General features: G+C 44.0%; 2 protein-coding genes and 1 long non-coding RNA gene across 3 annotated transcripts in view; 2 read left to right on the top strand and 1 right to left on the bottom strand.

Moving 5' to 3' along the window:
- Positions 1-12,919, bottom strand: part of LOC147185725 (exostosin-1-like) — a 53,330-nt gene that overhangs the window by 24,155 nt on the left and 16,256 nt on the right. The gene's annotated exons all lie outside the window — the stretch shown is intronic.
- LOC147185727 (pleurocidin-like peptide WF3) lies at positions 67-751 on the top strand. Its single transcript, XM_086104525.1, has 4 exons — positions 67-182; positions 252-352; positions 449-467; positions 537-751. The coding sequence occupies exons 2-4, from the start codon at positions 253-255 to the stop codon at positions 625-627; spliced, it is 210 nt and encodes a 69-aa protein (XP_085960651.1). The 5' UTR covers positions 67-182; position 252; the 3' UTR covers positions 628-751.
- On the top strand, positions 2,648-3,871 carry LOC147185726 (uncharacterized). The gene is made up of 4 exons (XR_015099467.1): positions 2,648-2,797; positions 2,918-3,069; positions 3,168-3,207; positions 3,664-3,871. It is a non-coding gene; the product is annotated as an uncharacterized LOC147185726 (long non-coding RNA).

Genomic DNA, 12,919 nt, shown 5'->3' with positions numbered 1-12,919 from the left:
CAAGGCGCCGCTGCATAGAACTCTGTTACGTCCCACCACTGGCAGCTTTGACTAACTATCGAACGTACGTATAAAAAGAGGCATCACGAGGAGACTGGCAGACACAAAAGAGAAGTCGAACATCCGACAGCGCTCATTCATCAGCTTGATCGCACAGGAAACGTTGGTCATTTGGTGGGAAGGTGAGCAAATAGATGTTGGAAAAAAAAGTGTCTTATCATGAACTGAAGTGTAATTTTTGTTCGGCGTAGGATGAAGTGGACAGCTGCATTCCTGGTCCTGGTCATCGTGGTGCTGATGGCACAGCCCGGAGAGTGTTTTTTGGGACTCATTTTTCACGGCCTAGTTCACGGTATTTTTCTGATTATTTACGATAGCACATTTTCATGTCTTTGGGTTCCATGTGACTGTTCTAATCGTCCTTGTTATTTTTTGTTTGTTTTTTTAGCCGGAAAGCTGATCCACGGGTAAGGATTTGTATTTCTTTGATTGTTGTCAGCATTTGGGTTTCAATTGTGCGGTTCTATCGTGTCCAGGTTGATCCACAGGAATCGCGGCTTTGAAGAGCAAGAGGAGCTCAACAAGCGCTCGGTGGAATTTGTGGCTGACCAGCAGGCTATGAACTGAGGTTGTTTGCTTGCATTGCATGCGGTGTTGCCGTTTGTATTTTTTTAGCTCCATAGAAAATGCTTGAAATGCACAATGAAGTGAGGTGTTGCTTTATGCAATGTGAAATAAATCTGCAATTTCATTTCTTCTGTCTCTTGTTCTATTTTTTTTAAATTCTCGGTCTGATATGAAGAGAGTCTTGAGAATAATGTCTGCTAAAAAAAAATTGACATGCACAAGTACAGTGTTAGCAAATCTGCATGAATAAAGACAATTTTACCGGGCTTATGTTGCCATTAAACAGGAATTTTAATTTCTTTTTTTTTTTTGATTAAGAGAAAAGAATGTTGATTGGAATAAAAGTCAACACTAAAAAAGAAATCTACAGAAATGTATTAAAAGCGTTCTTCCTTTGTTGTAGTATTATTTTATTATAATGGATTTTCATGTATATTATTACAATCATACATATATATATATATATATATATATATATATATATATATATTGAGGCCCAGATATACCACACCAGACAAGACCCAAGGTGTAGGTTGTGCAAAGAGGCACCTGAGACGATCCAACACATAACTGCAGGGTGTAAGATGCTAGCAGGGAAAGCCTACATGGAACGCCACAACCAGGTGGCTGGCATAGTCTACCGAAACATCTGTGCGGAGTATGGACTGGAAACCCCAAGTTCAAAATGGGAAACACCTCCGAAGGTGGTGGAGAATGACAGAGCGAAGATCCTGTGGGACTTCCAGATCCAGACTGACAAGATGGTAATGGCGAACCAACCAGATATCGTGATCATAGAAAAAGGGCAGAGGAAAGCCGTTGTAATGGATGTAGCGGTCCCAAGTGATCGAAACATCAGAAAGAAGGAACACGAGAAACTCGAGAAATACCAAGGGCTCAGAGAGGAGCTGGAGAGAGCCTGGAAGGTAAAGGTGACAGTCGTGCCTGTGGTGGTCGGAGCACTCGGGGCAGTGACCCCCAAACTAGATGAGTGGTTGCAACAGATCCCGGGAACAACATCGGACATCTCAGTCCAGAAATGTGCAGTGCTGGGAACAGCAAGGATACTGCGCAGAACCCTCAAGCTTCCTGGCCTCTGGTAGAGGACCCGAGCTGAATGAGGGACGGACACCACACGAGGGGTGGGATGAGGATTTTTTTTTGTGTGTGTGTGTATATATATATATATATATATATATATATATACCTGTATATATAATTAAAGTATTCAAAGGCATTCCATTGAACACAGCAAATGTTTAGATTTTTTCTTTATTTGTTTTTAATATTATCCGTAATAATTGGTATTCTTTGCAATGTGATTTAAGCCTCCTGTTGTTTAAAATGGCCAACTTTCATTTTTTGGACAATTATTGAAGATGAAAAGACTTGTGATGGCTTCATTGTTTTTTTTGTTGTTGTTTTTTCCTTCTTTCTTTATGAAATGAAAAAAAAACACTCATCCATTATCCACTTTGTGGAGGGTTTTGACAAGATGCATAAAAAAAGCCATTAATTACATTTTTTTAAACTATCTTATTTTCACACGCAGAAATGCTTGCGCTTTCCATGCTACTATTTAACAATGATGTCGATGTATTATTTATTCCAAACGCACAAAATATCGATCACAAAACTCCTTGTGATGGCTTTACTTTTGTTCTTTGTTTAAACAGAACACGATTTTTTAAATGGCTTATCTTGGTTCAAGATCTTTTTTTAATCCAATGTCCCGGGTTTGTCAAAGTTACATTACAGTGAAGATTAATGTTAAAACATTAATTTTTTAATTGTTTTTTCTTAATTTATATGGTAATGCTTGTACTTTGCAATTTTTCTAATATACTGTATTTTGAACTTTTTTTTTTTTTTTAACCGACAGATCTGAGTCCCATGAAGACGACGGGCCAGGGTATGAAAATCCACTTCCCTTCCTTGGTTCCCAAGCATCAATGTGTTGACGCTTGATAAACGTTGTGACACGACCACAAGCAGAACTCAAAACCACCATCAACGCCTGATGGTGCGAGATCTTCGCCGGACATTCTGCGCTTCACCAGAAATGGTCAGAGAAGCAAAGTCCGCCCATTGAAATGAAAGTGACGGACGGAAGCATTCAAAGATCACATCGCCGACTTGACTGTGTTTGGTGATTTCACTCTGTCGGAAGGTAAAGAGAAAATTTATAAAATAATCATAGATTGAAATTTTTTTTTGGTGGGGGCATAATTTCTAAGTTGATATTCAAAGGCTGCACTTAACTAATGTGTTGTTTTAACTTCCTGTCTAGTGTTTTGTTTTTTTTCTGGACGATGAAGTTGGTCACGCTCTTCCTGGTGTTGTCGCTCGTGGTGCTCATGGCCGAGCCTGGCGAGTGTTTCTTCAGAAATCTGTGGAAAGGCGCCAAGGCGGCGTTCAGAGCAGGACATGCGGCATGGAGAGGTAAATGCCTCGTTTATCCTTGAAATGATTTGATACATATAATCATTCCATGCCTCTGTCTTTTTCTGTTTCCTTTTTTTTTTTTTTTTTTTTTTTAGCTCACCGAGAACAAGTCCGTGAGGAAAAGAGGATTGCTTGGTAAGCATTCGGTGCAATCAAACTGTACTCATAACTAGAAATGATCATTTTGGTCGAAAAATAAGCAGTTTTGCCAAAACTACGAAAGGTTTCAACATTTTTGATTGTAACAAATGTGCTGACAACCAGCCAGTAGAGATAAAGTGGAGTCGAAGCGGTGAGTGACATGGGTGGCGCTTTGAATCACGATGTGAGTATTAAAGCCGACAAAATGGTCAAATATGTTCAATTTTGATTCACTCCTCCATGCCGCCATTGATTCAGTCATTTTATCTAAATTGAGTAATAGTGAGCAGCCACTGAACGTAGAAGTAAAAATTCCAAATGAATGGAGATAATCTCGCACGTGGTCTCCAAAATTTTCAGCCGATTGAACCCATTCCAACATCAAAATGCTCAGTTCACGCATTCACGACATGACAACAATCCTCAACGTCTTCCTCTTTCTCCAACCAGGGAGAACCGACAACAGAACGCGTACCCGCCACCACAGCAATACGTGCCCGTCATCGTCGAGGACTGAAAGCAATATCCAAGTTGAAGATATGGAGCTCGCTGCAAAACCAAAATTCATACCGCTTGCTGGCAAATGATTTGATTTCATTTTAAATGTCTTGACGCTCATCCGTGCCTTGCTAAATAAAGCAAATACGAATAAGAGAAATGAGGCTTTTTGTTGTATACAGTCCCTCGCTGCCAGACATTAAAAAAGCACAGGGAGACAGCCATTTTGGTTGACATGGCCATTTTGGACAAATTTTTCAGGAGTCTATCAAAAGCGATCGCTCATCTTGGGAAATATAAACAAAAAACAAAATTACAAAAGGTCGAGATACATGTTCAATTTGTTCCGTGCCCACGTTTGGAAGCCAGACTACTTTAGTCATACAGACAAACCAAGACAAGTTTTCCTCTACTCCCGAAATATAGACTGCAATCATTGTCAATTTTTGCACAGAGGATAAAGAATATATTCAAATATTCAGTCCTTAAAGCGTTATTAGACCACCACTACTTGTTTGCCTGTGTATAGCATTTCATATGCTAGCATGATGCTATCGGACTTTAAGGTCATGTGGTTATTATAAAACTCGCATTGTGTAATTGTCACGATAAGTTGGTTTTTGTGGGGGGGGGGGGGGATAAAGAATATATGCACATAAGTATTGCTATATTATCTGATGAACCCCACTCCCCTGTCCCGCCTTTTCAAACATGCCCTTCCATGCTTAAAAAGGCAGAAAAAGGCCCTCTTTTGCAAGTGCCATCAGCCAGCTACCCGCTCTCACCGACAGCCCAAACGCAAGAAAACAAACAGGCAATGAGCCAGGAGGAAGTAACATTTGCTTTGTGCGCTGGGCTGGAAACAAATTGACTGGAAATGAGAGAGGAATCGGATCCTGGTGGTGTGGGGTAGCTGGGGGCAGGTTTATATGGGGGTGGTGGGGGGGTGTTGTAGTGGTTCGGTTTAATGTGAGGGTCACTTGTGTCATCGGCGCTGTTGTTTACTGAGAAGCTCTCGATGGACGGACATGGACACGCACACACGCGCGCGCATACTACACGAGCACACTGAGTAGTAAATAATAGACGAGGCAATACACACACACACGCACACACCAGCATCAAGGTTAAAGACGGGTGTGCATGTAAGCAGAGATCTCTTTTTCAACACTAAAGACGGTGGTGTGGACCCACCACGATATTACCACAACATGGTAAGGCTTGACCTTTAAGTACAAAAAGCTGCCATGTTGTTTTCTAAGCGCTGTCGCTAAAAATGTCCAAAGAAAAGCCAGACACAAAACAGTCCGCTCAAAGTTCCTGCTCAACGTTGTGAGCGCATACATCCCCTGCCAATCAAACGCACGTTAATGGCGCGCCCGTTAAATCAAATGCTAACAACGATGGAGGCGTGTCAACCACCGTCAGGGCCGCCTTGTCGGGCACGACAAGACAAGAACAATATGTTGGTGCTAATGAGGGCGCCGTCATTCAACTTGCTCTCTTTTTCTTTTCTTTTTTATCCCCCACCAACAATCCGTCTGCCTGAACAGTCCGCAATTATCACGTCGGGCTGCTGAATAGAAGTGGAGCTTTTGTCTGGCACGCTAATGTGCATCACTACATTTATTTATTTTTTATTTTTTTGGGTGGCAGTTATTCAAAGCCAAGGGCAGGGTCAGACTCTGTTATTCATCTGAATGACTAATTTGGTGCCGTTTTTTTAATGCAAGTAAAAAACAAGAGTAGAATACGACGCGAGTCGCTCAAGGTTTGATCCATGGCGGTACCTTGAGATAGATCTCATTTCACGAGTATCTAGCGATGAGGTTCATGACCGGTGAGGCACTGATTTCTCTGGAGGTGCATAAACAGTAAAAATATAAACGCAAAATAGATGAGCCTACAATTCAATGTTGACTTAAAATGAAACATGCTTCAGTAATACATCCAATTAGTTCAAAGCAAACACGGTGAAGCAGCATTTTGCTGTTATACTGCACGCAAATTGAACAAACTGCCACCAGAAGTCAAGCGTAAATGCTTGGAGACCTTGGTTTAAAACTATGGATGTTTAAGTTTTATTTTATCGAATTCACATTTATAATGCATTTAATTCATATTTCAAACATGCCTTTTTAAAGATTTTAAAATATTTTAATATTTATTTTCTAAGAATCCTTTTGAAAAGGAAACGGCTCCGAATGGGGTGCAGTGCAGTTCCACGAGCTGCAATTTAACCACAGTTCCGGGTGTTTATACACACGTCATATTTATGTTCGGCGCAGCGTCTGCTCTCCGGGCAGGGTGACATCACAGTAAGCGGAGACCTGCGGTTTGCGGCGGGCCAATATTAGTTAAGTATTTATTTACCAATGCAGCCGGCGGCGTCCCGTGAATTATTCATCTTCCTCGCTCGCGGGAAGTCTGTTGGCAGCAGAAAGGAAATCAATGTAAAACGATGACGGGTGGCAGACTGCGGCAGGTCGCCCACCTGCAGTATCTACGCTAGCTGCCCGTGTAAAGCGATCGGGTCTGCTGATCGCGGGGAAACAGAGTCTTTCCCTGGGCGGTGGGGTGGGGGGAGAGAGCCGTCTCCACCGTCCGCAGTTGTCAAACAGCGGACATGACGGTAACTCGGTGCGTTTTCTCCAACATGAACCTGCTCACCACTTAGCGCAACCTCTGTCAACAGCCACTAGCACTTCAGATGGAAACACGACAAAGACGCTTTGGACGTGGCAAGACGGTGGTGTGACTCTGGTTTCTTCCCATGAACAGATGAGATTGCTTCACGAAAACTCACATGAAAACTTAAAAAGCCAACATTTGAGATGCAGCAGCAAAAAAACCTTTTTGGGCAGAATACAATTCTTTGAAAATAGGCCTCAAACTTTTACATGCCACTGCCAGTTGAAATTAACTGTCAAACTAGACATAAAGCAAAGAGACTTACACTTTGTGCATTTAAAACGACCACGCAGTTTGGAAAATCAACTTGGCTTAATGCTAACAGACAATGCAAAAGGCCATACGCAGGCTAGCAAATAGCATCATGTGGTGGTATTATAACCCTTTTCAGCAACAACTATTTGAACAAAAACAGTGCTGTGACAGAGGTAGACAGATAATATCAAAATAATCACAGGTATTATTTATCCTCTGCGAAGAGTAACTAATATGTTTGCATGAAGAAAATAATACGTCCACCTCACAGTGCAGAGGTACAGGGTTCGATTCCGGCTGCGGCCCTCCCTGTGTGGAGTTTGCATGTTCTCCCCGTGCTGGCGTGGGTTTTCTCCGGGTACTCTGGTTTCCTCCCACATTCCAAAAACATGCGTAGCAGTCTGTGGAACACTCAAAATTGTCCCTAGGTGTGAGTGTGAGCGCCAACGGTTGTTCGTCTGTGTGTGTCCTGCGATTGGCTGGCAACCGGTTCAGGGTGTTCCCCGCCTACTGCCCAAAGACAGCCGGGATAGGCTCCAGCGCGCCGGCGACCCTCGTGAGGAGAAGCGGATGAGAAAATGGATGGACGGACGGATGGAGTTACAAGCACGGTGACAGAATGAATTGAACGCATATGTCAAGGCACCACTATATTAAGCAATTCTTCCATAATCTCTCCCTACTTCCACATGCCTGCTTGTGTTTCGCATCAATCACTCAGCCCCCCGTTTTCGCCACTTGAAAATCCTCTCCAGTCCGATGGAGACAAACGGCCGCAGGATAATTGAGCACTAACACGAGCGCTGACGAGATGAATGAAGACAGATGACGATCCCTCTCTACCCGGGACGTTTTTTTGGGGTGGGGGGGGGGGGGGTTTGCCCCTCACAGACAAAGTCGCTCATGGAGCCATTTCTTCCCCCCCTTGTCTTGCCAATTTATGCACTTGGTGACTTAAGTTCGACTGGAGTCAAGTAACATGACTGGAGTACGCCACACTATGACTACAAGTATGTGTCGTTGCAAGGGAAGTATAGGGAGGAGGGCGAGCGGTCCGGAAAAGAAAATTGAGGAAGCAAAGTGTGTTTTCAATTATATTCCGAAAGTGCAGCGCCTCGAGGAGACACAGGGAACAGAGAATATAGGGACGATCCATCACGCCGACACTCGGCTAGCACTGTCTGAGCAAAACACACACACACAAACAAGGGGTGTGAAGTGAAACTTCTATTTTTCGGAGGGATAATGTAAAAATAAGTATTTTTAGTTTGTCAAGACACGAATGCAAATTTTTTGGATCGACAATGGGGGGAAAACATTGATTGAAAGAAGAAAAATGTGATGGTCGATAACAGAAGCAATTCTGAGATGTGGATTTTAACCCGCACTTTCGTCATTGGCCATTTCCCTGCTCTTTGCAGTGATTATTTCTGTTAATCGGAGCGCGGCGGCGGATAATTGACCCGCGCCAGTCCCCCACCAAACCCCCCCCCTGCTCATATTCAATTCATAAAGCCCATTTCATTTATTTTCGCTCCCCGCTGATTGAGATGATGATCACATTACATCGCTCCGCCGGCCTCAAAAGATGAGAAATGAAGATTTAGGAGGGAAATTGATGAGTCACCTTCCGAAAGAAACGCCCTCAAAGTTTTGAAGCAGCTCACATACTTAAAGGAGCATTCTTCGAGATTTAATTGACCGACGGAGAGCTTGGAAATCAAACGAATGGACCTTGATGAGGAAAGAAGGCTTCCCCATGCCTGACTGAACTTTTATGAACTGTTCAGTCGAACCTTTGAGACTAAAATATCGATGTGGAATAGATTAATTTCTTGTTTGTGTTTGCTAAAAAAATACATGGGAAGAGGATCTTGGGAAAAAAGAATAATCGCGGATTACTTCGTAAATCTCAATAGCGATATTGAAGGAAAAAATATATATTTTTCAAAAATGTTCAGCTTTACTCATAACGACTAATGTCGTGTTGCAATGCACAGCCACATGGGAGGCAGTCAACCAGGAGGGGAGGGGGTTGGGGGTCACAGCGCCAATCAATCAACCCGTAACGCCGGAAGGGACGCTGTCAATGATAAAATTGAAATTGAAAAAAAATTGAAACAGGACGGTGACAGCCAGTAAGGGGAATGACAGCGCATTTGCTCGTCCGATTTGTCCAATCAGATGTTAGCGGGCGCCGCCGCCGGTGAAGGAGACAACGGAAGGGGGAGGTGAGACGCGGGGGGTGGGGGCAAGTGAGGTGAACCCCCCCCCCCCCCCCCCGGAGGCATGAAACAGAAAGAGCAAGTCAAGTTAACCTTGGGCATGTGTAACCTTCAGCATGTCAATCTCGGGTGTTCTTCCGCACGGCAGCGGCTAGCTTGATTTATCGGTCTAATTGGCAGCGGGATGAAGCTCATCGATTTATTTTCTCGAAGGGGCGAATGATTAACAAAATAAAATAAATAAAGAAATAAATAACTTTAAATGCTACAGTCGAACCTCTTTTCAACATACGCCGTTTAAGTATCCACCCCTACAAGGACCACATTTCGAAGCACCGATTTCAGGTAATTCATTCCATTTTCCATTTTGCCTTCAACGTACACCTTTATAACATAAACTTCATGATAATGACCGCATTTTTCCCCACAAAATAGTGAAAAGGCCTTCGTTACAATGACCCGTGGGAGGCTAATTGCCGCCGCGATCTTGGTTATATAAACAAAATGTAATGCGTAGCAACGCTACTGTCCGACTCGTACATTGTTGTACTTCTGGAGGCACGGCGCACATATTCTGAAAGCGTAAACGGATGCAAATCGCGCCGTCCGTGAAGGCTGAAATTGTCTCTCACTTTCAAAAAGGAGTCTCCCAGGCGAAGCTCAGCCAAGACTATGAATTTGCAAAGTCGCCGATTTCGACAATTATCTGTTAATGGCAAAAAAATAAAAATAAAAAAATCATGGCAGAGTTTGAGGCCAACAGATTTTAAAATGATTGTAAACGGCTTCTGGGCATGACACATCCTGAACTGGCGAACTGAATGAAATTGTTTTTTTCCTCCCTTTACACACGTATTTGTAATACATGTTTATACTGTATTACGTGCACGTGTTTTTACATCAATAAATGTTTATATTGCATTCTATATATCTTATTTGGCGGCCATTTTATTGGAAATGGTTACAACAAACTTCTGTTTGAACGTACAGATCCCAACTGCATTGTGTTGTGTGCTTCCCGAATACTGTACCGCGCACAACATAAACACACGTTAGCACGCGCTTGTGCACCAAAGGTCCCCGCGGAAGCTCTGCTAATATGTGCCACCTGTGGGGGTCACATCCCATTTGTCAAACCTTTGGGTGCCCGCCAGCAGAAGACCAGGTTGCTGAGCACACACTTTTGGGAACACGATGCACGCGCACGCACGTACGCACACACATGCATGCACGCCATCTGGGCGAAGCTCAGGTAAACTTAAAAAAGTGGTACATTGTTTGTTCGTGGAAAACAATTCGAAATGAAAAGTGACTTTGAGATATCCAACCCGCGGTCACTGACCTTTCTGAAACTCAAGCTACTTCTTGGGTACTGAACGAGCTCTTCTCAAGAATCATATCAGATGTAAAAAAAAATCAATTGTTTGTCACACAGCACGTCCCAGCTTGGAAAAACAACACGGAGAGCAACGATTATCAGCACGACGCTGTGAAAGTGGAAGTAGGAGATGGGGCAAGGGCGGAGGGGGGGGGGGGGGGGGCAACACAAGCAGATAAGTGCCAAGGTGGAGGTGGCGCTGTTTGGTAATTGGGCCTAATTGTTGGAAACACTGACCCCCACAAATTAGTCATGTGTGCACAATGGTATAATCTGATGTGTGCCGCTGGAAAGGCTCGGGCCACATCTAATTATGTTCTCGCTATTATGCTTGGACCACGCACGCACACGCACACGCACACGCACACGCGCGCACACACACACACACACACACACACACACACACACACACACACACACACACACACACACACACACACACACACACACACACACACACACAGAGTGACATTTAAATATCAGTTTAAGGTTAATGCGTCTCCCCAGCAGACGGATAAAACCCTCCTCATGTCATTGGGCTCGAGCCACATTTACAATGACAAAGCAAGCAGCCATGTGAGTGTAGCAGGGACAAGTGCAATTTTAATTCAAGTCATCGTAATTCATATTTAGGCTAAAGAACGTCTTAAAATAATGGATTTTTATTGAGTTTAAAAAAAACTGGCTTTTATTTTTAAGGCTTGACTTTTACGCTGCTGATGTCCGAGTGTTGCCGAGCAGCTTTTTATTGACCCTGAGATACAAACTTGCATTGTGGTTTACCCCTTGCCATTTGTTTAATGACTGAAAGTTCAGAGCGCAAGACATTTGTTAAAGAAGGGGTAAAACATGACAAAATTCAAGTATTATCTCTAAAAAAAAATTATTGGTCATATTTTTGCGTGCCTGGATCGGATTACGGGGATTTATTTATCTATTTCCTAATGGAAGTATTGCTTTGGAATCCGCATGATTCGGTTTTAGTCAAACTTCCTGGAAGGGATTTACTACAAAAAAAAAACGAGGTTCATTGGTACTCGTTTGGGTAAATTCCAGAGTAATCAGTACTGCATTTCCAACGGGTAAACTCCTCATCACAAGTTTTAGACTAATGATGTAGGTGCATAATGGTGAAATATTGGTCGAGCGGGGCAGCGCGCGCCGGCATCCTGCTTTGCGTCGGACTTGAGTGCTGTTAACCAAGCCGCCGACGTGGACTTTCACGCCTCGGAAATTAAATCATCAGCCGAGTAGGCGGCCCGGAGCGGAGTGGAGCCACCATTAGGTTAATGAGCTGTGAAATGAAATGTATTCCTTCACACCCGCACCCGCGGCCCACCCGCACACACAAGCCTAATGAACTTTACTCCGTCGCCATCAATTACCTGCAGCCTCACGCTTTTACTACCTGGACTCAAGCACCGAACAAGACCGCACTTAGCAGCAGCATGTGCTGGTATTTATTATTCGTCACATAAAGCACAGGAAGTACAAATTAATTAGGATGTTCTGAATACAGAGTAGACCTCCCCCAAGGCTTCAAAGGCCTTGGGGGAAACGAAATTGCACACCGTCGGACATTACCAGTGGTGATCTTATTCCAACAATGCTAAAATATGAGGTCAGCATCGTTTCGTCATCACTTTCGTGTCATTACGACATTTACGCTTTTGGTGCTATTTGGGCGTAACATGACACGCACACGCTCACACAAACAACACACACAACACTGGAAAATACACAGGCACGTGTGGAAAGGTCACTCAGACCCGTATACACAGAGACACAGAGACACAGAGACACAGAGACACAGACAGACAGACAGACAGACAGACAGACAGACAGACAGACAGACAGACAGACAGACAGACAGACAGACAGACAGACAGACAGACAGACAGACAGACAGACAGACAGACAGACAGACAGACACACAGACACACAGACACACACACACACACACACACAGACACACAGACACACACACACACACACACACACACACACACACACACACAGACAGACAGACAGACAGACAGACAGACACAGACACACACACACACACACACACACACACACACACACACACACACACACACACACAGACAGACAGACAGACACACACACACACACAGACACACACACACACACACACACACACACACACACACACACACACACACACACACACACACACACACACACACACACACACACACACACACACACACAGATCCCCGCGCAGTTAGCTGCCAGGCCAAGCAGCGCAATTTTCAGAAGCAGAGCAGAAGGGGAACAATTGTTTGGACAGCATGCGAGAATGTGAGAATAAGCCCGTCATCTGGACCTCCTCTGCACATGTCTCTTAATCTCATACACACACAAGTCAAAGAAAGCAAAACTGCGAACTAGGGCTGAGCAATTCATTGATTTTAATCGAGGAACAAAGCGACGACCCACATAGGCGCATACACACATATTCAGTGTCTCTCACTTTAACACTCACACTCCTGCTATCTCTCTCTTTCACAGAGACACACACATACACTTTCCGCACACGCACCCCCCCCCCCCCCCCCCACACACACACACACAGTTTGACCCACTCGATCACTCTCTGAAAAGTCTGCCCACCTCTCGCTCCCGTTGACGGGCGAGT

This window comes from Hippocampus guttulatus, chromosome 23 (genome assembly GCF_054856545.1).
Source record: "Hippocampus guttulatus isolate MCC_2025c chromosome 23, RoL_Hgut_1.0, whole genome shotgun sequence".
Taxonomy (NCBI): Eukaryota; Metazoa; Chordata; class Actinopteri; order Syngnathiformes; family Syngnathidae; genus Hippocampus; species Hippocampus guttulatus.
This window is presented reverse-complemented; position numbering and strand designations above follow the sequence as displayed.

Bases quoted from the DNA above. Each gene is read 5' to 3' on its own strand.
- LOC147185727 (XM_086104525.1), top strand. From the start codon at position 253: ATGAAGTGGACAGCTGCATTCCTGGTCCTGGTCATCGTGGTGCTGATG.